Below are 21,048 nucleotides of genomic sequence, written 5' to 3'. Positions count from 1 at the left end.
CAAGGATTGTAAAATGATGAAAGCAAACGAATGGCACAAATATAATTTCAAAAAATACGTTACCATTGAAAGAATTTTTTCTATTGTTTACAAGGTTGGCAAACGTTCCGGAGCTCGTCCATAGAACAAATAAAAATAAATGCCCATCCCGCTTTTCATCGAAAACTGCTACAGTGCAAGAGGCGCTGATGAGGAGAATATCTCTGAACTGTACAGAGTGTCAAAAAATATGGCATCTTCCTAGCTGTTTTTCAGGGAAACAAAGACCGGTGAAAACCGTAGCCTCCCACGATGCTTCGTTTTAGAAAAGTTCACATAACTTTTTTGTCTCAGAGTGTTGTTTAGAGATCTGAACACAGATAACAGAATCATATAGATACGACACTTCCCTAATATGGTGAAAAACGCTGTTTGCCGCCGCCATCTACACAGTGCGATTTGAACTACGAATTACAGAGACCCAACTTATCGATACAAAAAATCGAATTTAGCGCGAAATTCAAATAAGCGCTTTGGCGCAATTTTATTTGTTGATTTTATACCGTGATCACATGGAAGCAACTTATGTCGCAAATCGGTCTTCTACCTGATTGGTGAGATCGCCATAAAACTCGACATTTACGCCTATATCACCAATAAGGCTATTGAAGACTGGTTTACTACATAAGTTGCCTCCGTGAGCTCACGACCTAAAATGAAAAATGTATGTGAATATTTCATACAGATTTATACAACTCCTCCATCCACTCAAAACCTTAAAAATCCAATGTTCATTAAAATCACAAGCATTGAGATAAGTTTGTGAGAAATTAGAAAAATGAATGTTTATTCAATACAGTACATTTCTGTTTACATACCCCTTATTGAAATGGTAATTATATTTAAACTCCTCACATCTATTTGAGTCAACTAAATACAATAACTTATATCTTTTATCTTTGGGTTTGGGAAAACAAACTAATTTTCGAATAGATAAATCAGCTAAAATAAGCATCACATACATAATACCTGTTGTATATCTGCTCAACAGATAAATCTTGGTAATATTTTGGCTTGATGATTTCAACCCACTTTTTAAAAAGACACACATCACATCCAAATACACAATAAGTTTTCAATACCATTTTTTGGAAGGTATCTTGAACTGTCCCAACACGTGTTCTTTTACTAATCACTCGATTTCTCTGAAGAAATTCTTCTTTCGAAGGTGAGATTTTCAGCTGATCTTTTGATAATTTTCCGCCCAATAAAAATATATTCGAATTTGTACATATCCATTGAAGACAACAGTGACATTGAAAATTGACAAATTATTATTTATGATTCTGTTATTAGAACATAAATATCTATGTTCCAAGGGTTTAAACGATCAACCAGAGACAAGAGACCTCTTTCCCTTTCTCTATGCGATCAACAGAGTCATCTATAGATCAAACATTGTAATATTTGCGTCTACAGAGTCATCTTATCGATACGATTAGAACTAAATATGCGATTTGAAGTGGGGGTAAGAGAGTGTCACGACCCTGGATCTGAAACTTGTACCTTCTTGTCACTTTTTTACGTAGAATCCACTGGAACTCTGAAAAACTTTTCTCTTTTAGGTTTCGAAATATGAAGCAAAGTTTTTGTTCTTTGAATGTGAATGATGCAGTTGATCAGATGACAAAAATATATACGGGGTGAGACTTGACTCGTGAAATTTTTCAATAGTAGATTCTTGAGGTCAAAAGAAACACTTTTTGCCTTTACCATTTTTTCCCAATCGGCTCGGTTTGAAAGATACAGGCTGTTGATAATAATCCATAAGAAAATGTTATTTTTAGTTCTACATCACAAACGGTTTTATCGAATGAAATGAATTTCGAAATCTAGTTTTTCATTTATTTGATTAATCTTTTTCGAACACAAGATATCACCCACATCTTCCAGTTTTCTCATTATGACCATTACGTACCATAAAAATACCAAAAATTCAAAGAACCCAACTCTTGCAACTGAGTTGGACGCTATCTAATGAATACTTCAACGTTTTATGAAATGAAAGTTTTCTAAAAATTTCTTCATATAATGCGCCGTTTTCTAGTATTTCGATATTAAGAATAAAAAATATCAGTGAAATTCGAAAAATGGGGTAGTTTGACCTAATACAACTCTTTTTAAAAGATCCACAGATGTGTAGTGTCACAGATTAATCTGGTTATTCTGCAGAAAATTTTGTTTTTCCAGGGGTGGCTCAGCTCATTATGAAACCTTGAAATGGCTATTCTTATTATCAGGGCCGAATCGGAAAAATGGTATAGAAAAAAAGGAATTTCTTTTGACCTCAAGAATCTACTGTTAAAATATTTGTATGAGTCAAAGACTCACCCTGCATACATACCATTATGTCTACTTTTTCTTCTGAACGTGAACGTGACTAAAAAACATGAATTATTGAGTTAATTAATCATGGGGGTATATTTTCATGTCTACTGTGATTTCATTGATACCATAAGATGACCATAGAATTTTTAATTCCATTTTTTTTAGGACCAGAAAACTAACAGATATGGAATTGGGCAGAAGAACGCTACTTAAACGTTGTTAGATAACTTTTTTTCTCAAAAACCATTACTTTCAGCAAGAAATAATATTTCTCATCATCTTATTTGTTCAAAATGAATCAAACTATCACAAATGAATTTTTCAAGGGTATACTTAATATGAAGGAAATTTTAGGGGTGGATACTACTACTCCTTACATTTACAATTAAGACCAACAAAAAATTTTTATTGCATTCTCCCTCCCAAAGAATTTCTGCTTAATTTAATTCCTGACAGTTCTCTGGTATCTAAGAAAAAAATTGAAAATTGATTTTCAGGTGCCATCTGTAGTAGGCTGTATCTAAACAGGGGCTGCTCAAAAAAAAAGATTATATATGATATACTCACACTATTTGACAAAGAATTACCCCAAATATTTTTGGAACTATTCATTGACACCCTATATAGTGAAAAACATTCAGGATTTTCCAAATTTATTTTCAAAATGTGCGGCGTTTTCTGATCGGTTTACCCTCTGATTCATATTCTTCAGAAAGAGCGGAAAGTGACTCTGCTTAGTATTCAAATATCGGACAAATCGTTTAAACTGTCAACAAAAGCACCTTCCCCTCGAAACAATCGTCAAGCGGGATTTATTGAACCTGTTTCATTTGTAAATCATGAGAGACTGGAGAAGAATGCATGCCGACCCTACAGGTCAACATTACGTACCTACCTGTGACTTAGCCCGTGTATTTTGTGGCTCTAACTTGTGCCAACTCCGCCTGAAAGACAGTTTGTGAATTAAGTGGAAGAGTTTTAATTTTTATCGGTACTGCACCACCGAAATTGACCAAAATTTAGACTGAGGTGAGCGATGTTTCTGCCTTTAATTCTGTGATCAGTATTTGTTGAATTCGAGGCGTCTTCAATCAATTTTTTCATGAAGATTGATTGGAAGTTTTGTTTGACTGCATAAGTGGTCCAAAAGATTTGGAAGAATCGAATATTTTGGCAACAAAACGGGTCAAACAGTAGAGGTGAAATGAGTGGTTGGTGAATGTAAACATTCTTATTTTCAAAAAGAGTATATCAAGTTTCTTTGTACATTGATGGCCATTCAAGTGGTTAATTTTAGCAGCCCGAACATTATTCTGCACTCATCGAATTTCAATGTGAGAGAGATTTTCTCGACTCATTAAAATTAAATCTCAGAGAACAAAGGACTTCATATGAGAAAAGATACTAGTTAGACAGATTTTGGAGGATTCATCTTCTGCAAGCATTTTATTTGCAACGTTATCTATCTCATATCGTTCACGATATACAGGATGACTAGATTTTCTACCAAGCTGTAATCTTGATTTGTCCTTCGCTAACTTCGCTTCACCATATTTCTCTTTCGCTAATCAACCCAAGCATTTTGTTCTTTTAGTTGAGTTAAGAATCTTTGCTCATCTCACACAATTATATTATGAAATTGGCAAATGTCCTTCTTGGAATACATGATTCGTTTAAACAAGCTTCGTGTTAATAAATGCCAGAGAACATAATTGCAATAAATTAATATTTTGTTAAGCTAGATGCATGAATTCTCTTCCATATGTCAAGGAAATAGCTGGACTGTGCAAGAGCTATCCTTGAGATTTTTTGCGAAATATTGGCCAAGCGGAAAATACGAGTTGGTTTGTGGGGGTCTTTTGAATATAGAAAATATTCATAGTAATTCTTCAAAATCCTTGTAATCCTTTCTACGTACCAACCATGCTGTAATTCGTAATTCTTTGAAAACTGCTTGTCTGTAGATAAATTCTTCATTTTATCGTGATGGATGAAAATACTTTATGAAGGGAAAAGTAGTGAAACAATCAATTAATCACTGATATCAGAATTTCTGACTCTTTCTGTAGAATTCTCTGTTCAGTTGCGTACAAAATAATCTCTGCCGTTTTCTTGCGAGAATTTTGTAGAGAATTCTCCAGAGAATTCTCGGCTGTTGCAAACGGGCTTTAGAGAGGAATATAGGTATCGTTCGTCAAAAACAATAATATATAATCTCTTGTACAGGGTGGGCAAAATTCGTTGTCCACTGAGGGAGCTCGAGAACTATAAGAGCTGGACGGAAACAGATGACACATTTCCGAGCTCTTTTTCAGAGAAACAAAAAATGGTGAAAACCGTAACCTCCTACGATTCTTCGTTTTTGAGTTATTAGCAAATATTGAGATTTTGACGATTTCGAAAAGTTCTCATAACTATTTTGCCTTGAAGTTACAGATATGAAACTTGAATCTTTTACAGGCATTCCTATACGTAGAATCTACTGACAAAAGATTTTCTCCACTTCAAAAATAACAAATTCAATCAAAGTTTGCATTTAAAAAAATGAAAGTTCCCTTCGCAATGAAAAACTATTTTGAGCTTGTAAGTGGATTCTACGTGAAAAAGTGCCCGTATAAAGTCTGTACCTTCAAAGTTACAGATCTGAAACAAACTTTATACGGGCACTTTTTCACTTACAAGCTTAAAATAGTTTTTCATTGCGAATCATAAGAGAACATTCATTTTTCTAAATGCAAACTTTTATTGAATTTGTTTGTTTTGAATTGGAAAAAATCTTTTGTCTGTAGATTCTACGCATAGTAATGCCTGTAGAAGCTTCAAGTTTCATATCTTTAACTTCAAAGACAAAAAAGTTATGTGAATTTTTCGAAATCATCAAAATATCATTTTTTGCTAATAACTCAAAAACGAAGAATCGTAGGAGGCTACGGTTTTCATCATTCATCGTCTCTCTGAAAAAGAGCTAGGAAATGTGTCATCCGTTTTCTTCAAGCTCTTATAGTTCTCGAGATCCCCTCAGTGGACAACGAATTTTGCCCACCCTTGTACTTGGTGTATTTATGAGCGGAAAACTCCCTTATACGAACTGGCTGGGTTTTTATTTTTACTCGACGCCACTGCTCGGACACGGGGGGACTTGGTAAGTCGGCGAAAGCATTCTCAAGATGCAAAGACACACTGAGGAGTTGCACGTCCTTGAACCCCGTATTGATTGCTACTGGGGGAACAGACAATATCAGCATCACTTTCCCCATTACTTTGCTTACTGTCGAGTACGTGTTTCGCAGGAGGAAATTGCGGGCCCTTGCCATTTCCCCGATTTCCCGATTCAAGTCTAATCAGCTGTGCTGATCGTGAGAAAGGTGGAGTTTACACTTCTTTGCTCTCTTGGTCCCATGTTGGTTCTTGCTCAGTTCGCCTTTCGTAGACTAGAGTAAGTCGTGCATAAGAAAGAAAAATGAGAATGTCACTTAATTATCTCATTTACCAGCCAATATTTGTCGGTAGATGTAGCTCAGTGAAAATTGGTCAAAGTTCTTAAGAAGAGTATTAGTTTCGTCACATCATGAACCACTTCTGGTAGTTCCGGTCTTATACGAATGTCATTACATGATGATATAATGAAACTGATGATTTTCAATGATAATTGAGATTAATTTTTATCTGATTACTCTAATTCTTTTAACTTTACAAAAAAGAGTTTCAAATAAAACTTTCCACTTTTTAAGTAGAGCATCTCCTAAAATTATGTAGAACTATACAAAGTGTTTCGTTTCTTCTGCACAGCTATCAACTTCGTTATTTTAAATGGAACACCCTATATATTTTCACATTTTTGAATTCCTTGTTTAATTTGAATACAAGTTTGATAAAACAACTATGTCTGAATTCTCAACGGTTTTCGAGAGATTTTACTTTTTATTAATATTTTGACAGTTTGAGGTACTTACATAAAGGACTACAGCTCCGTCTTTATTCTATGTTGTTGATTCAAATTTGGACTGCGTCTAGTCAATAAATGAAACACTAAAAATTTTCTTTGTGAATAACCATATTATGTAGAGGGTCCACAAAAACAAAACTTTCTTCTGTAACAGAAATCCATCAAAATCTTCATTTTTTTAAATGCAACCCATATTTTTTTTCTCTTCATTATTTATAACAACTAAAAGCGAACAAAAAATGGATAAATAATGAACAGAAAAAAATATGGGTTGCCATTTAAAAAAATGAAGATTTTGATGAATTTCTGTTTCTATAATGGATCTACGTTTTTGTGGACCCTGTATATAATATGATTTTGATTCAGAGATTGGGAGTGAAAACCCTAAAAAGTTTATTAGGAAATATTTTTAGTAAATAATTTATTCACTAGACACAGTCCAAATTTGAATCAATTACATAAAATAGGAACAGAGCTATAGTTCCTTATGTAGGTACCTCAAACTGTCAAAATATTAATAAAAAGTCAAATTTCTCGAAAACCGTTGAGAATTCATACATAGTTGTGTTATCAAATTTATATTCAAATTTAACAAGGAATTCAAAAATATACATATAGGGTGTTCCATTTAAAATAACGAAGTTGATAGCTGTGCAGAAGAAACGAAATACTTTGTATAGTTCTAAATGATTTTAGGAGATGCCCTCCTTAAAAAGAGGAAAGTTTTATTTGAAACTCTTTTATGCAAAGTTAATAGAATTAGAGTAATCGACCGCTGACCCATGGCGCGGACACCCTGTATAAAAAAATATATTTTATTATTATTATTATTTGAAATGAAAGAATATTGGGATTCTTGGACTAATTTTCTTTATTGTTCTTCAATACAACGCCGACGTTTCGAAACGATAACCTGAGAACAATTATTATTATTATTATTATTATGACTTTAGCCTTGCAGCTTTCACACTCCTCTCCAGAGGAAAATTCACTTATCCCAGATATCTCAGATATCAAAAGGATTATTATTATTATTATTAAAAATGAAACAGAGAAGAGGCCGTAACCAATTAATCTCAAACAAAATAAAAAGAAATGATACTTCAAAAGACAACATCAAAAAATATTTAATTGAAAAATTTTCGGTTATCATTAAAAGTAGTGCATACAAATAAGAAAAGAAATTGTTGAAGAAGGGAAGTTTAATGTCTGTGATGAATTTATTCGTAAACTAGCGGCTGCAGACAAATAATAGAATTTTGAAAAAATTACCTCTTAAAATTTGGGAAAACCTTTCACAAAGCGAATTAGTTCGCTCTTCGCTCGTTTAATACAATCCGGATATTAAAAATCTCCATTTTGTCAGAATTTCGCCTTCCTGTGGAATATTACAGATATGCTACTCTTCACTCCACCTTTCTTGTTGAGTGTTGAATGAATTTTTGTTTTTTTTCCAGTCTCTCCTCAAAACCGCCGATCAGCTGCGCATAAAAGGCCTCTGCGAGTCGACCAACGAGAGGGAAAATCCCAACTTCGAGCATTTCCACTCGTCCAACGTGACCAGGATCAGGAAATCGGCGCATCTGGTCAACGAAGACCCTCTGGATGACTGCATCAGGAAGGAGAAAGTGAGAAAATTGGCCACCCCCAAATTGGAACGTTGCGAACTAGAAGAGGACGTTTCGAACGATGGTGGAAAGGAGGAAATGCCTGTGAATTCAGATGGTAGGATACGAGATCCTGACCAACAACGAAGAACTGCATTGAATATGAGTAGCCAGGGGCTGCTTGCTGGCCAAGTGAGTAAAATGATGATCAAGATTCAAGGTTCAATAGAACTGGTCGTAATGTTCTGAGAGTTTGTGGTCTAGTTTGTCGCTTTTCTTTCTTGGGCTCTTTCAGGAGATCCTACAAGAAGCTCTTCCATACTTATTCTTCTTCTTACGACGCCCTCTCCTTTCAAATGTTGGCGATCCACATAGCTAACGCTGTTCTGGATACAGCAGCTCGAAAGATTTCAACGAAAGTGCACCCAAATCATCTTCTGAGGTCTTTCAACCAGGAGTTTTGACGCCTTCCAACAGACTTTTTTCCTGAATCTTTCCTTCAATTATTAGTCTCAGCAGTTCATACTTTTGTTGCCTCTCATGATGTGACCTACTTACTTCCATACCTCAGTAATTGAGAGATACATGCCTTCATGTAGGGTTTTTCTCAACCCCTCTTGCAATTTCATGGCCCAAACAACCCTCACGCCTTGGCTTCTTCAAGCGGAGTATTATTTTACTAGGCATTGGTTGCTTCCTTCTCCTCATATAATCTAAAAATTTTAATTTCTGCCAAATTCTTCACGAAGGTCGCAAACCTGAGGGACTTCACCAGAGTGCCTCTGTCACGCCGCCAAGCTTTTTTCCACAATTTTCCAGTTTTGCAGTTCTAGGAAATCTCAGTGAGCGTTTCTCAGATCTATAATTATGAGCTAACTGGACTGCCATAGTTATCTCGATTATTGCTGACATTAGTATGCCTGCAAGAGGTGTTGGAATGAGATTCAGTTTTGACAGAGGCCTGTTTAACCTGAAGCATCAGAGCAGAAACCCGTACAAAGTTTATCACGGGACTTCAATATGCAGACGACTGCGCACTTATCGCTAGCAGCCCAGAGGATCTACAGATAATGTTGGACACCTATTAACATATATACGAAGCTTTCGGTCAATATTGGCAAAACAATATCCGCCAGAAAGCCTTCAAACAGATATCAGCCTGGATGATGAAACTCTAGAACAGGTCGAGCAGTTCAAATACTTGGGAAGCTTCATAAATACTGGGGCTAACCTGGACACGGAAATACACAACCGTATCAATTCGGCATCACGGGCATTCTGGAAGCTGAAGGACAGAGTGTTTCAAAATCACGACTTCAATCTGAAGACCAAGAAAGCTGTCTACAAAGCAGTGGTCCTCCCAACGCTTCTTTACGGAAGCGAAAGCTGGACGCCCTACAGGGGACATCTTGAACAAACGCAACAACGTCGTCTAAGACAAATAATGCACATCAGATGGTTCCACAAAGTTTCAAATACAGAAGTATTGCAGCGCGCGAGTTTTATAACAATTGAGACTCAAGTAACGAGGGCCCGACTCAGATGGAGCGACTACATTCTGAGGATACAAAACTCAAGACTCCCCAAAATAGTTCTGTATGGCGAATTCACAGAGGGAGCTCGGAAACCAGGAGGCCAGTATAAGCGGTTCAAGGATATACTGCATCAATCCCTAAAATCAGTTAATGCCAATCATAACTGGGAACAACTAGCGTTAGACAGATCAGAGTGGAGGTCTTTGGCCCACAGCTATAATGGAGACTCGAGAAGAATACAGCGGCGGCCAGATCTGGTTGGTGACTATCCATGCCCAGAGTGTGGAAGGATCTGTAGGTCACGGTTGGGTCTCTTCAGTCACAGGAGGACACACAGTTGCAAGTAGCCCTAAGAAATTATACGTTTGATAGCCTGGTTTTTGAGTCTTTTTGTAGATTTACTCTCGGTAACGAGATTCAGCAATGAATAAATGAATGAATGGAGCTTGACTGTGCAGCTAGCATGAGTTATCTCAACTTCTCATCTTCCAATAATTTATTGGTTCAATCAACATGGATCTTCTACTTCCATTTACTGAGACGTGACAGTGACAGTGGTTGGTCAGTCAATGAGTCTTACTTCCTTGATTGTTTTGCATTGTGCCTAAAAGGGGCGGACAATTATTCTAAATTTAATAAATGTATGTACCAGAGTGATTCAAGCCTTTTAGAGAAGCTGATCCACATGAATTTTCTTAGGATCAACCTCTTCCTCTATGCCCGTAGTTATAGAAAACTTCTATTCTCTTATCCTTTCGACGAGCAATAGACCAATAGACAAAATTTCAGTTATTCCATTTTATTTCAGACGCTATTCTCCCACTTCGGGGTAGATACAGATGACTTCCCTCCAGAACCCCCGGCCCCCTCGGCCATACCTGTCGGTCACGTGGACATGGACCATTCGCCCACGAGAACCCTGCTGAACAGCAGTTCCATCCATAGGACGGACATTTCCGATTCCAAATACGAGATCAAGAAGGAGGCGATAGACATCAAGTTCGAGACCTTGCGATCCTACGATCAAGACTCGTTGCTCGAGATTGACTCGCACAATTCCCGGATGTCCGGCGCCGACCTGTCCAGAGACAGCCACGAGGATCAGGACCAGTCCATGCATTCCATGCTGGTGACGCCCGAGCTCATGGGTATGGTACCGGGAGTTTCTAGTCGGTCAGGTGGGTACAGTAACGGGGTGAGATAACTATATGCGTAGAGCAAATTTGGAGCCATATTTTAACGCTTTTGGTTGCCATATTAATGTCATTTTCTGGACCTTCTCCTATCTCGTGAAATGCAACTTTTAATATTCATGTTTAACATTTACAGAGGACATCATGAATGGCAGCGGTGATATGCTGATGGGCAAAAATTCATCAGATACATCGAGAAACCCAGGTGGTCCTAAGACGTGGACGCAGGAAGATATGGATATGGCCTTAGACGCTTTGCGAAACCACAATATGAGTCTAACAAAGGTGAGACAATTCACAATAAAACATAGCCTACTCTTCAGTCGACAGCCTATTGAACGAGGCATTTTTTCGAATATGCCCAGAAAAAATCATTTTACTTTTCTTTGAAAATATACTGCTCCACAAGAGTTAGGGATATCGTATTCAATCGTTTTTAAAAGTATGTAATCTTCGAGAAAATCGCTGTAAAATCATTTAAAACTCACTAACAACTTGAATCGATCCAATAAAAATCAGTATGAGACATTTCGTCAATCTGGTCGCCTTTTTTCTGAAGTTTGGTTCTTTGAATATGCATCATGAATGTTGTTATTTTGAAATGAAGTCAGTTTATCAACGGCTTCGATTTGCAACGAGTTTTCTGAAAATGCCAAGACGTACATTAACAAACGCTGAGGCTAATAGGGCTATCGGAATGCTACAGGGTGGCCTAACACAGGTTGCTATAGCGGAAAGGCTCCAAGTCAGCCAAAGTGTGATATCTCGACTTTGGAATAGGTTCAGGGAGACAGGTTCCGTGTTGGAAAGACCAAAGCTTGGTGGGTGACGAAAGACAACACCTGCTCAGGATCGTTTCATCACCGTTTCGGCGAGAAGAAACCCTACATCTACGTGTAGAATGCTACGGAATACTCTTCAAAATGCAGAGGGGGTCCAAGTTTCCATCGAAACCATCAGACGACGTTTGAGAGAGGTGAATCTAGGTTCTAGACGTCCATTAAGAGTAGTTCCATTAACACGTGACCACAAGCGTCAAAGACTGGAATGGGCAAGGCAACATATCAATTGGAACGATAAATGGCGTAGTGTCATTTTCACTGATATATCCAGATATGGACCATTTTCAGATTCTCGAACAATAAGGGTATGGCCAATCCCACGCATACCCCGTAATCGTCGCTATGTCCAAGAAGTCCATCCATTCTGAGGGGGTAGTGTTATGGTATGGGCCGGGATATGTTACAACGGGCGCACAGATCTGCACATTTGTCCTGGGAATATGACCGCCTTACACTATAGGGAGCATGTCATCGACAATGTTATGCCAAATTTTTACGCTGCTATTGGTGAAACTTTTCAATTTCTAGACGATAACGCTAGACCGCACCGTGCAGCCATAGTTGAGAATGCGCTCGAGGAGCTTGGTATTCCACATTTACCAATACCTCCGCACTCACCAGATTTGAATTGCATAGAACATGCATGGGATATGCTCCAAAGAAGATTAGATAATCATCAACCTACCCCAGAATCCTTAAATGATCTGAGAGAGCTTCTGCCCCGTTTATAGAACCAAATTCCTCAAGAAATGTTCAACAACCTCGTGTGTAGTATGCAAAAAAGCTGTTATTGGTGCCCGTGGAGGCCATACATTGTATTAATAGTCTCGAAATGCTTGAATTCTCTGGGAATAAAATTTTGTTATTTTACTCGATTTTTCTTAACCACCCTGTATACGCTGCAGACCTACAGGCTAAAATTAATTTTCAATTTGAAATCATATTAATATGAATTTTCATCACAAAAATCTTATTTTAACAATATTTTTTCGCAATTTAAGTCAATATCCCTAACTCATGTGGAGCAGTTTATTTCGACATAAATGCGTGTGCATGTTTCAAAACATTTCCACCCTTTTCCTGTTGCAGGCATCTGCAACCTACGGTATTCCCTCCACTACTTTATGGCAGAGAGCCCATAGATTAGGAATAGACACTCCAAAGAAAGAAGGTCCAACGAAGTCCTGGACCGAAGAAAACCTCAATAACGCCTTAGACGCTCTGAGAACAGGAACGATATCGGCAAATAAAGCTAGCAAAGCTTTCGGTAATTTTTTTATTTCTCACTCCATTCGAATACTGTGAATGATTAGGTTTTCCTTCCTCTCAGGTATCCCGAGTAGTACCCTATACAAAATAGCCAGAAGGGAGGGAATCAGATTGGCAGCACCTTTCAACGCAGCGCCGACAACTTGGACACCAGAAGATCTCGAGAAGGCTCTGGAATCCATAAGGTCTGGTCAGACTTCCGTACAGAAAGCATCGACGGAGTTTGGAATTCCAACTGGGACCCTCTACGGGAGGTGCAAAAGGGAGGGTATAGAGCTGTCTAGGTCTAATCCAACGCCATGGTCTGAAGATGCAATGGGAGAGGCCCTAGAAGCTGTCAGGTAATTGAACCTTTCAATGGACTTCTGGGCTCAAGGTGTTCGATTGTTTTTTCTTTTGAACGCATCTTTGTATGTTAATTTGAGCCTTAGAACAAGGATAATAATATTTAGCCTTGAATTGATTGATTGGCCAATGAAAATTCATGTTCCGATATTATTCTAGGCTTGGCCACATGTCCATCAACCAAGCGGCCATCCATTACAACCTACCCTATTCGTCCCTGTATGGTAGGTTCAAAAGGGGTATAAAGTATGACTCTGAGAACTTAGAAGGAAATTCTGACAGCAATTCACACTTAGAGGTCGCTTTCGGCATGGAATACACCAATCCTCATCCACAACAGATCCAATACCAGAATCAAACCAGCTGAGATGAAATTTTTAATTTGGATTACCTGTAAATCCTCAATAATTATTCCAATTTCGTTTGAAGCAATCTAGTTTGATGGGGATCAACCCCTCTCTCCTCCTGAAGCGTTGAAGGAAGATTTCAGTTAGTTATTTGATTTTTCTGATAGTATTACAAACTTATTTTCATAAAGAGTTGAGGCGGGTCTTCCTAACCAAATTAAAAATGAACTGAAATTGAAAATGAAGCTGGAAAACAGCTTATATCTAAAACGAAAAGCTTTCGCTTTAAATTTGAAGTTACTCAACAATATATTACGAATTTTTCGGTCTAAAATGTACTATTGACGATAGTTTCGTCTGAGTGCGCTGTGTTCTTTCTGAAATTTCAAGCAATTTTTCGAAATCATTTGAGTGTATAGGAAATTGAGTTACCTTTTTGATGAGGAAGGTGTGCAATATGAATGCCAATTCTTATTCATCAATAGTATAAATGTAAATAACTCATGTATATTGTACTGTAGTTAATATTCTCCACTTTTTGTTGTTTTGATCATTGTTGTTGAAGTTTGTTATGTTTGTTTTGTCTGACTTAGGGTAACTATAATTTTTATACGATTAATGATACCTATCTACTTACATTAAGTATATATGCATTTTATAAGATACTGAATAAATGTTTAATTTTTTATTTTCGAAAGTGTTTCAATTCTGTGAATTCAAATGAAGAAATAAAAAATTGTTCAGGAAACACTTCTTTTAATGAGTTTCGATAGGATACACTATATCAGGAGTACTGAAACAGAGATTTGAAAGGTCATGCGTCCAATCGCTGGAGATAAGAAATTTTTTTATTATCAGAGAGGTCATATCATGCATATGGGGTGACTGGTTGTTCACACTTATATCAACTGGCACTTTTTACGGCCCTTAATATGCGGCGATTAGCTCAGAGATAGCGATTTTCTAAATCCTGATTTTTCCTCACGAAATAAATATACCGCTATACCGATAAGAAACGAATTTATTTTGGTAAATTCATTGATAGTTTTTGAGTTATTCAAATATGTTGTAAGCACGCTACTGTTCGCAATTTTGAATCCATCGCTGTGAAATTTTGCACGTTGATCCTCATATCTCAGCCTTCGTTTTGGTAAAGTCGTTTTTTTTTTTATTTACCCTTAAATTTTTTTTTCGAATGAATTTTATTTTAAGTTATGGAAAAAATTTCCTTCTACGATGCAGCCATATTTTATATTCAAGCGGTAATTTAAGAGCTTATCGTCGACGAAGAATATTTTACTTCTACCATTCAAAATGAATTTGGAGTGCAATAAAAAAACTTGTTAACAGAGTACTTTTTATTTTTGTATCAAAATTGAAATACAGGTATAAGATCTCTAATTATTTCAGACTTAGAATATTTGGTATAAAAACATGAATAAGTAGAAGATTATAAAACATATAAATTAGCTGAGTTGACAGTTCAAGAATTTATCAAAAAAAAAAAAATAGAATAATAAGATAATAGAATATATAAATTAGCTGAGATGACAGTTTAATAATCATCATAAAAACATGCAATAAGTAGAAGATCATAAAATATATAAATTAGCTGGAAAGCAGTCATTTATTTTCATATTCATATAAGTATATCTTAGTAGGTAATGGTCTACTATAAAATCATAAATATTCGAAAACATATCTTACTAAAATAATTTGAGTAAAATTTTTTAATATTGCAATAAACATGTAATTGAATTATCATCTTCCACACACATATCATTGAAAGGATGTAATTCGATATATTTTAAAATTTAGTTTTGAGTATATTAATAAATTATTTAAAAAAAAACCATAAAAATGGGCTCTGGTACAAAATTATTATTATGTATTGAACTATAATTTCTCAATTTAATCGCCATATACACGGAGTTACCTTAATCCTATAATTGTACCATAAAACATATTCAAAGTCATACTTTCTCAATATCTCTTCATTTCAAATCGTAGCAAAATTGATAATTTGCAGGTTCTGGTGGAACAACTGGCGGTTCTTGCGGTATAGTTATACCTTCGGCATCTAAAAGCCTCAACTTGATTTCCATGGAAAGGAGGGTATCCAGATCTTTGTCAAACTCTCTGCTATGCATTCGATTCCCCAGCAAAGCGTTAATTCCATCAGTCCAATAGGCGTAAGTTAATTCATCCGGTGCAACGCAATCTAAAGACTGCAAATCCACAACTTCAAGAGCTAAGGAAAAGGCTAATTGATGACACGCTTTTCTACCCTTCATATGCGGGCAATCTTTACCAGTTAATAAAGCCCTTATGTCAGAAACTGCCAATTTGGATGGTAATTCTTCAGCAGATGGAGTACTTTTTTCATCACAGTCTCCATAATGGAGAACTTTGTGATTGATGGATAACCTCATGAACCAAAATTTGTCTTTGATACGCTGCCCTCTGGTGGAATATTTGGTGAAACGTGTTCCCTCCACAAGAAAAGCAAGTCTTTGCTGTTTTATAAGAGAAACAATCTCCGGGGTGATTTGTTCCCGTAGTTCAACAATGGGTCTAGCATGAGATTCCCACTCCTCCCTGGAGGTCCTTTCCAGCTGCCACAATTGAGTAATTTCACTGTAAGTTAGAGTTTGAAGTCTTGCTTTTAACTGATCTAAAGACAAAGGCGTATCTGCAAGAGCCCGAACGATCTGTTCACGAACCACACTGGCAACTTTACAGAAGTCTTCTGACGTTGCCCTCATCTCTTTCCAAGTTTTGTTGAGTAAAAGTATGCAAATGCAATAGCATTCTTCAAATGGGTGGTCATGGGTGAAAAACAATGGTTGGAATGACGCACCTTGTTCAGATGGAGACTCCCCAATTTTTAATAATTCACAAAGAATCTTGACCAGCTCAACACTTGCCCTACCAAATGGGCATTCATGCTCATCCGCTCTACAGCTATTTTCCAACACTAACTTGATGTAACTTTCAGGGTGGTTTCTTGCGAAGTAAATCATACAATCCAATGCCAGCAAACCAGGGGGGGTTTCAGTGAAATCCAGAGCAGGATTAATGTCGTTTTTGAAACCTAACTTCTTGTAGTCTCTCGTAGAACCTGTGGGTAATCTTGTTCCTCCAGCACTTTCACTATCAAAAGCAATTCTCCTGAGTTCTTTGATTTTATCATGGCCATCCTGATCCTAAGGAAAGAATAATAGCGATAGTTGAAATGTGATCATTCTTTCAAAAATATATTACATATAGCTTAAAACCTAACCAACTCTGACTCTGGGATATGGCAAAGATTGATATGAAATTGAAATTTTTGTATATTGTGGAATTAAATACCTGAGGATCCATTTTTGTTGACATTCTCTGTTCAAGTAAACTCAACATCAAGGTTTGTAACACGTACAGCTGATGAGCCATTTCAGCTCCTTCTGCAGCTCCTGTTTGCAATATATTATGCTGAATACACATCCTAAACTGCTTCGAACCTAAAGTAGCTGCTAATGAACGCCTTTTTACCATATCGGCTTTGAGGAAGAGAGCATTAATCAGCGCAACGGCATTTTGTTGCACTACTGGTGTTGCTTGAAGGTGTTCTACTAAAGAACCAATTGGAATCTCTTTTTCAACCTGCAAACTATTTCTATTAGGTAGAGTTACTAACTGTAGATGGATATATTTTTTAATCTACCATACTAACATTCTATGAAAGAAATTAAATCATTTCTCCTCAATTTAACGGTTGAATATTTGCTTAAAAACCGTTCATGCAAATGAAATGTATCATACTAACTTGACCATATCCTTCAGTACTATTCAACACTACATTTTCTAATATTGATAAGGCTGCCTGAGTAACTTGAGGCTCTTGTTTGGAATTTACTAGACTTGCTACTCTTGTAATAAATTCCCCATTCAGTATGTCCCATGAAACACTACCATGTTCCATGAGTTCAACAAAGGATAGTAGAGTATGCGCTAAAATAGTTCCTTTACATTTACCTCCCTCAATTTGCTTAATTATCAGAGACAACCCCTGTTTATTGATGAAATCAAAAGCAAATGTCATGTCAGAACTCAAACTTGATAAGTTACTAACAGCCCGGGACTTTTCTTCCGGTGTGCCATTCTGGAGCTTTTGTAAAATATCTTGAGCAGTTTTCGAAGGGGAAAACTGTAGACGTAAAATTGATCCATTCTTGATTTCATTCCTATTTTTTTCAGTTATATAATTTTTGTTATTATTCTCATTGAATTGTAAAGCATACTGTTCAGGATCAGAGAGATTCCACCCATTGCATAGTTCTTGTATAATTCCACTCAAAGGTTGCTTCTGATTGAATTCAATGAGTTGAGCAACCTGATCAGTCATCTCAACCGCTATTTTAACTATATATGAATCCTTCATTGCTGGCATTTTTGTTTTTGGCTTATTAGGGGAGTCCAGAATTTTTCCCTTATTTAGACTAGCAATTTTTTCTACAAATATTTTTACTTTGGTTTAAAGTTTGATTTGGTTTCATTTAACATAATCTACTCTCGTGATTCATGAATTAAAAATTATTGTACTCAATTTATTCAAATGAATAATTATTTTATTAGAAAAATAATTAATGAACAATAATATTTATTGACATGATTGGTGTCATAGAATTTTCAAACACAGAAGTCACAGAAGAGATTACAAAGAGATTATGATTGAATTTATGGTTGTTTCATTTCAAGGTACAATTTCTGTTCGTCGTTCATATTTTGCAATCAATTTTCCCTTCAAGACCAAGAAAAAGAATTTGGCATAAGTAGCTCTTCATAAAGATGAAGTTTTCTCGAAAATAACGATGTTGAAATGAAAGAAAAGAAAATATTTGACATTTCTGTGCACACCGCATATTAGTTCAAATGTCATTTTACTTGTTTTGTTTGGTTATGGCAATCTTAACCTACACGTTTTCTTGAAAAACTTTTTCAGGAATTTTTGTTTGATGAACGAATTAATTAGTGAAAATGAGAAAATCTTCTACAGTGCACAACATTAGGTTTTATGAACCTAAACCGGCCACAATATGTTGCATGAGTCTTAACCAACATAGTCAAAAATTAGCAGTAGCAAGGTAAGAGATTGAAATTAAATGTTTTTCTATTACAAATTTGTTCTTTATCCTCAGGATGGATGGAAGCATCGAGATATGGAACGTGAAACATTCTCCCTTTATTGAGAAGACTCTAGCCTCAAACACAGAAAATTATAGCATCGATGAGTTAGCATGGTTTCACGACAGACTCTTCTCTATAGGGTTACATGGATTCATAATTGAATACGATCTTTTCAAATGTACTATTTTACGTAAATCTATAGTAACTGGAGAGGCTGCATATTGCTTAGACATACATGAAGGTAGAAAACAAATTGCAGTTGGTACGGAACAAGGATATCTGAATATTTTCGATATTAAGGATGATTCAATAATGTACAACAAATTTTTCGACAAACAGGAAGGACGAATATTATGTCTGAAATTTCATTCTAGTGGTTCTTACGTAGCATCTGGGGGTCTAGATGCTATAAGAATTTGGGATGTTGAAACAGGTTAGTAAGAATTTTCTACATCTATCATAGTTAAATTGCTAAAAGTTTGGTTGGGTGGCTAATGAATATTTTTTTAGGTCATGCACTTCATAGAATGACGACTGGAAGAGCAGAAGCTGAAAAACCCACTATAGTATGGTGTTTAGCTTTTACTGACAATTTGACTGTGATAAGTGGTGACTCTAGAGGAAAGTTGACTTTTTGGGATGGTAAAGTGGGAGCCCAATTGGAAAGTTATGAATCGCATAAGGCAGATATACTTTCTTTATGCATATCTAAGGATGAGTCAAACTTATATTGTTCAGGAATTGACCCTAACATACATAATTTTGTGAAAATCCAAACCAAAGGAGGAAAAGAACAATGGATCCGAAGTATGCATAGAAAATTCCAGGACCACGATGTTAGGTCCCTTGTTTTGAATGATAATAAACTGTTTTCTGGTGGAAGTAACGCATATATAACGATGAGCTGTGAACAACCGAGAAAGTCTGTACAATTTCCTCCCATATTACAAAATCCAGTGATTACTCTGTGTAAAGAAGCTCGTGTCATATTGCTCAGATATCCAAAGCATTTAGAAGTTTGGACATTGGCCAGATGTAATAAACTCACCATTAAAAGCAAACCAAAAAAAATCATGACTCTCCAGAGGTTGGTGAAAAATCACGAGAAGGTTGAAGTGAAAGAAGGTATTATCTTTGCTACTATGTCGAATGATAGTATGTGGATAGCTTATGGAACACGACTTGGACTGAGGGTTTTCCAATTAATCAATGTGAGTATTTTTTTGGGGGCTAAGTCTTGTATATTGTGACTCAGAATAGTTTTCAAATTTTTTAATTTTTAAATCGGGTTAAGAATATTTTCTTATTTCAGGTAGAGGGAGAGGATCCTACGTTATTGAGGGTAGAAAACATCGATGGTACAAACAGTATACATCTCAATGGCGTTTTTACCCCTGATAACACCCAGCTCATCACAGCGTGCCGTGGCGAAAACATAGTTGTTTTTGATATTTCTAATGATTGTGTTTCTGTTTCACAAAGATTGGAGGGCAAAGGTATGAATAAACTATCTCAGTTTGAAGTTATGCTATATAATTATCTTCTTATTTGTTATTTAACATTCTTATTCAAGTATTGGTCTGAATTTACTAAATATAGATTGTTCACATGTTTTATTTGATTTTTAGAACTGACAGATACAATAACTATTTTGAAAGTATCTGATGATGGAAAGTACTTAGTAGCTGCAGACACAGCTAGTAATATTGTCATATGGAAGAAGGAAAAACGAGGTTCTTGGACATACTTTTGTAAATTACCAACATATCATTGTGCCCCAGTTTGTATGGATATTCACCCAGTCAAAGAGAATATTATAATATCGTATGCTGACAATAAGGTGAGTCTCTTGATTTCGATTATTAATTCAATTGGAGAGGTGATATTTCATTTCATTGCTTTTTCTACTATATTCATGGTTAATATAAAAATGTTCAACAATCTTACAAATAAAATATTCATAGTTTTATCTCATAATCGTTTGACCCGAATTAAATTAATTTCAGATAATTGAGTACAGCATAAATGAAAGGGAATTCACTAAATTGTCAAAGAATCTGCCATATTGTTTGCCCGAAGGCTGGTCCTCTAGATTTTACTCCATCAGAAATATATTCTATAATGTGCCTACAGACAAAATTGTACTTCATGATGACAACAGTATAATGGTGATTGAGGCTAAAGAGGTATGTACAAAAATTATTCTCTCAGTTATTTATTTTTTGTGTATATTTGTGTATAATTTTTGGCTGTTATTTGTATTTCTTTCTCTCTGCTGCTGATGAAACCTGATTGTTTGGAAATCTGTAGATTCAGCTTTTAAATCTGGTGGAGATCAAATGTTGGAGTGTGCAAAGTTGGCCTGGCACTTTCCATTTTAGAAACAAAAAATGTTGGTGCGTAATTGAGCTAGGTTTGTGCCTTCGGA

General features: G+C 36.1%; 3 protein-coding genes across 9 annotated transcripts in view; 2 read left to right on the top strand and 1 right to left on the bottom strand.

Moving 5' to 3' along the window:
- LOC123309063 (protein tramtrack, alpha isoform) overlaps nt 1–14,143 on the top strand; it is a 592,303-nt gene extending 578,160 nt beyond the window's left edge. For 5 of the 6 annotated variants that reach the window (XM_044891931.1, XM_044891923.1, XM_044891941.1 and 2 more), the window contains 6 exons: nt 7,771–8,112; nt 10,264–10,633; nt 10,785–10,933; nt 12,580–12,757; nt 12,821–13,100; nt 13,264–14,143. In XM_044891931.1, coding sequence (XP_044747866.1) covers nt 7,771–8,112; nt 10,264–10,633; nt 10,785–10,933; nt 12,580–12,757; nt 12,821–13,100; nt 13,264–13,471 — 1,527 coding nt within the window. In that variant the 3' untranslated portion in view covers nt 13,472–14,143. The remainder of the gene's footprint in view (nt 1–7,770; nt 8,113–10,263; nt 10,634–10,784; nt 10,934–12,579; nt 12,758–12,820; nt 13,101–13,263) is intronic. The other variant, XM_044891950.1, reaches the window with a different exon arrangement.
- A 763-nt stretch (nt 14,144–14,906) lies between these two features.
- Nucleotides 14,907–18,111, bottom strand: LOC123310768 (engulfment and cell motility protein 1). 2 transcript variants are annotated; one of them, XM_044894416.1, is made up of 3 exons: nt 17,566–18,111; nt 16,806–17,096; nt 14,907–16,657 (listed from the first exon to the last, which is right to left on the bottom strand). In XM_044894416.1, the coding sequence occupies exons 1-3, from the start codon at nt 17,881–17,883 to the stop codon at nt 15,446–15,448; spliced, it is 1,821 nt and encodes a 606-aa protein (XP_044750351.1). In that variant the 5' UTR covers nt 17,884–18,111; the 3' UTR covers nt 14,907–15,445. The 2 variants fall into 2 exon arrangements, with proteins under 2 accessions (XP_044750351.1, XP_044750358.1); XM_044894423.1 differs by having other exon boundaries at nt 14,910–16,657; nt 17,260–17,967.
- Nucleotides 18,112–18,374: 263 nt separating this feature from the next.
- LOC123310758 (U3 small nucleolar RNA-associated protein 4 homolog) overlaps nt 18,375–21,048 on the top strand; it is a 43,305-nt gene continuing 40,631 nt past the window's right edge. Inside the window, exons 1-6 of the mRNA XM_044894405.1 lie at nt 18,375–18,577; nt 18,632–19,053; nt 19,131–19,831; nt 19,933–20,116; nt 20,249–20,460; nt 20,627–20,806. Coding sequence (XP_044750340.1) covers nt 18,471–18,577; nt 18,632–19,053; nt 19,131–19,831; nt 19,933–20,116; nt 20,249–20,460; nt 20,627–20,806 — 1,806 coding nt within the window. The 5' untranslated portion in view covers nt 18,375–18,470. The remainder of the gene's footprint in view (nt 18,578–18,631; nt 19,054–19,130; nt 19,832–19,932; nt 20,117–20,248; nt 20,461–20,626; nt 20,807–21,048) is intronic.

This window comes from Coccinella septempunctata, chromosome 1 (genome assembly GCF_907165205.1).
Source record: "Coccinella septempunctata chromosome 1, icCocSept1.1, whole genome shotgun sequence".
NCBI classification, from domain to species: domain Eukaryota; kingdom Metazoa; phylum Arthropoda; class Insecta; order Coleoptera; family Coccinellidae; genus Coccinella; species Coccinella septempunctata.
Note: the sequence above shows the minus strand (reverse complement) of the source record. Positions and strands in the feature narration are given on the sequence as shown.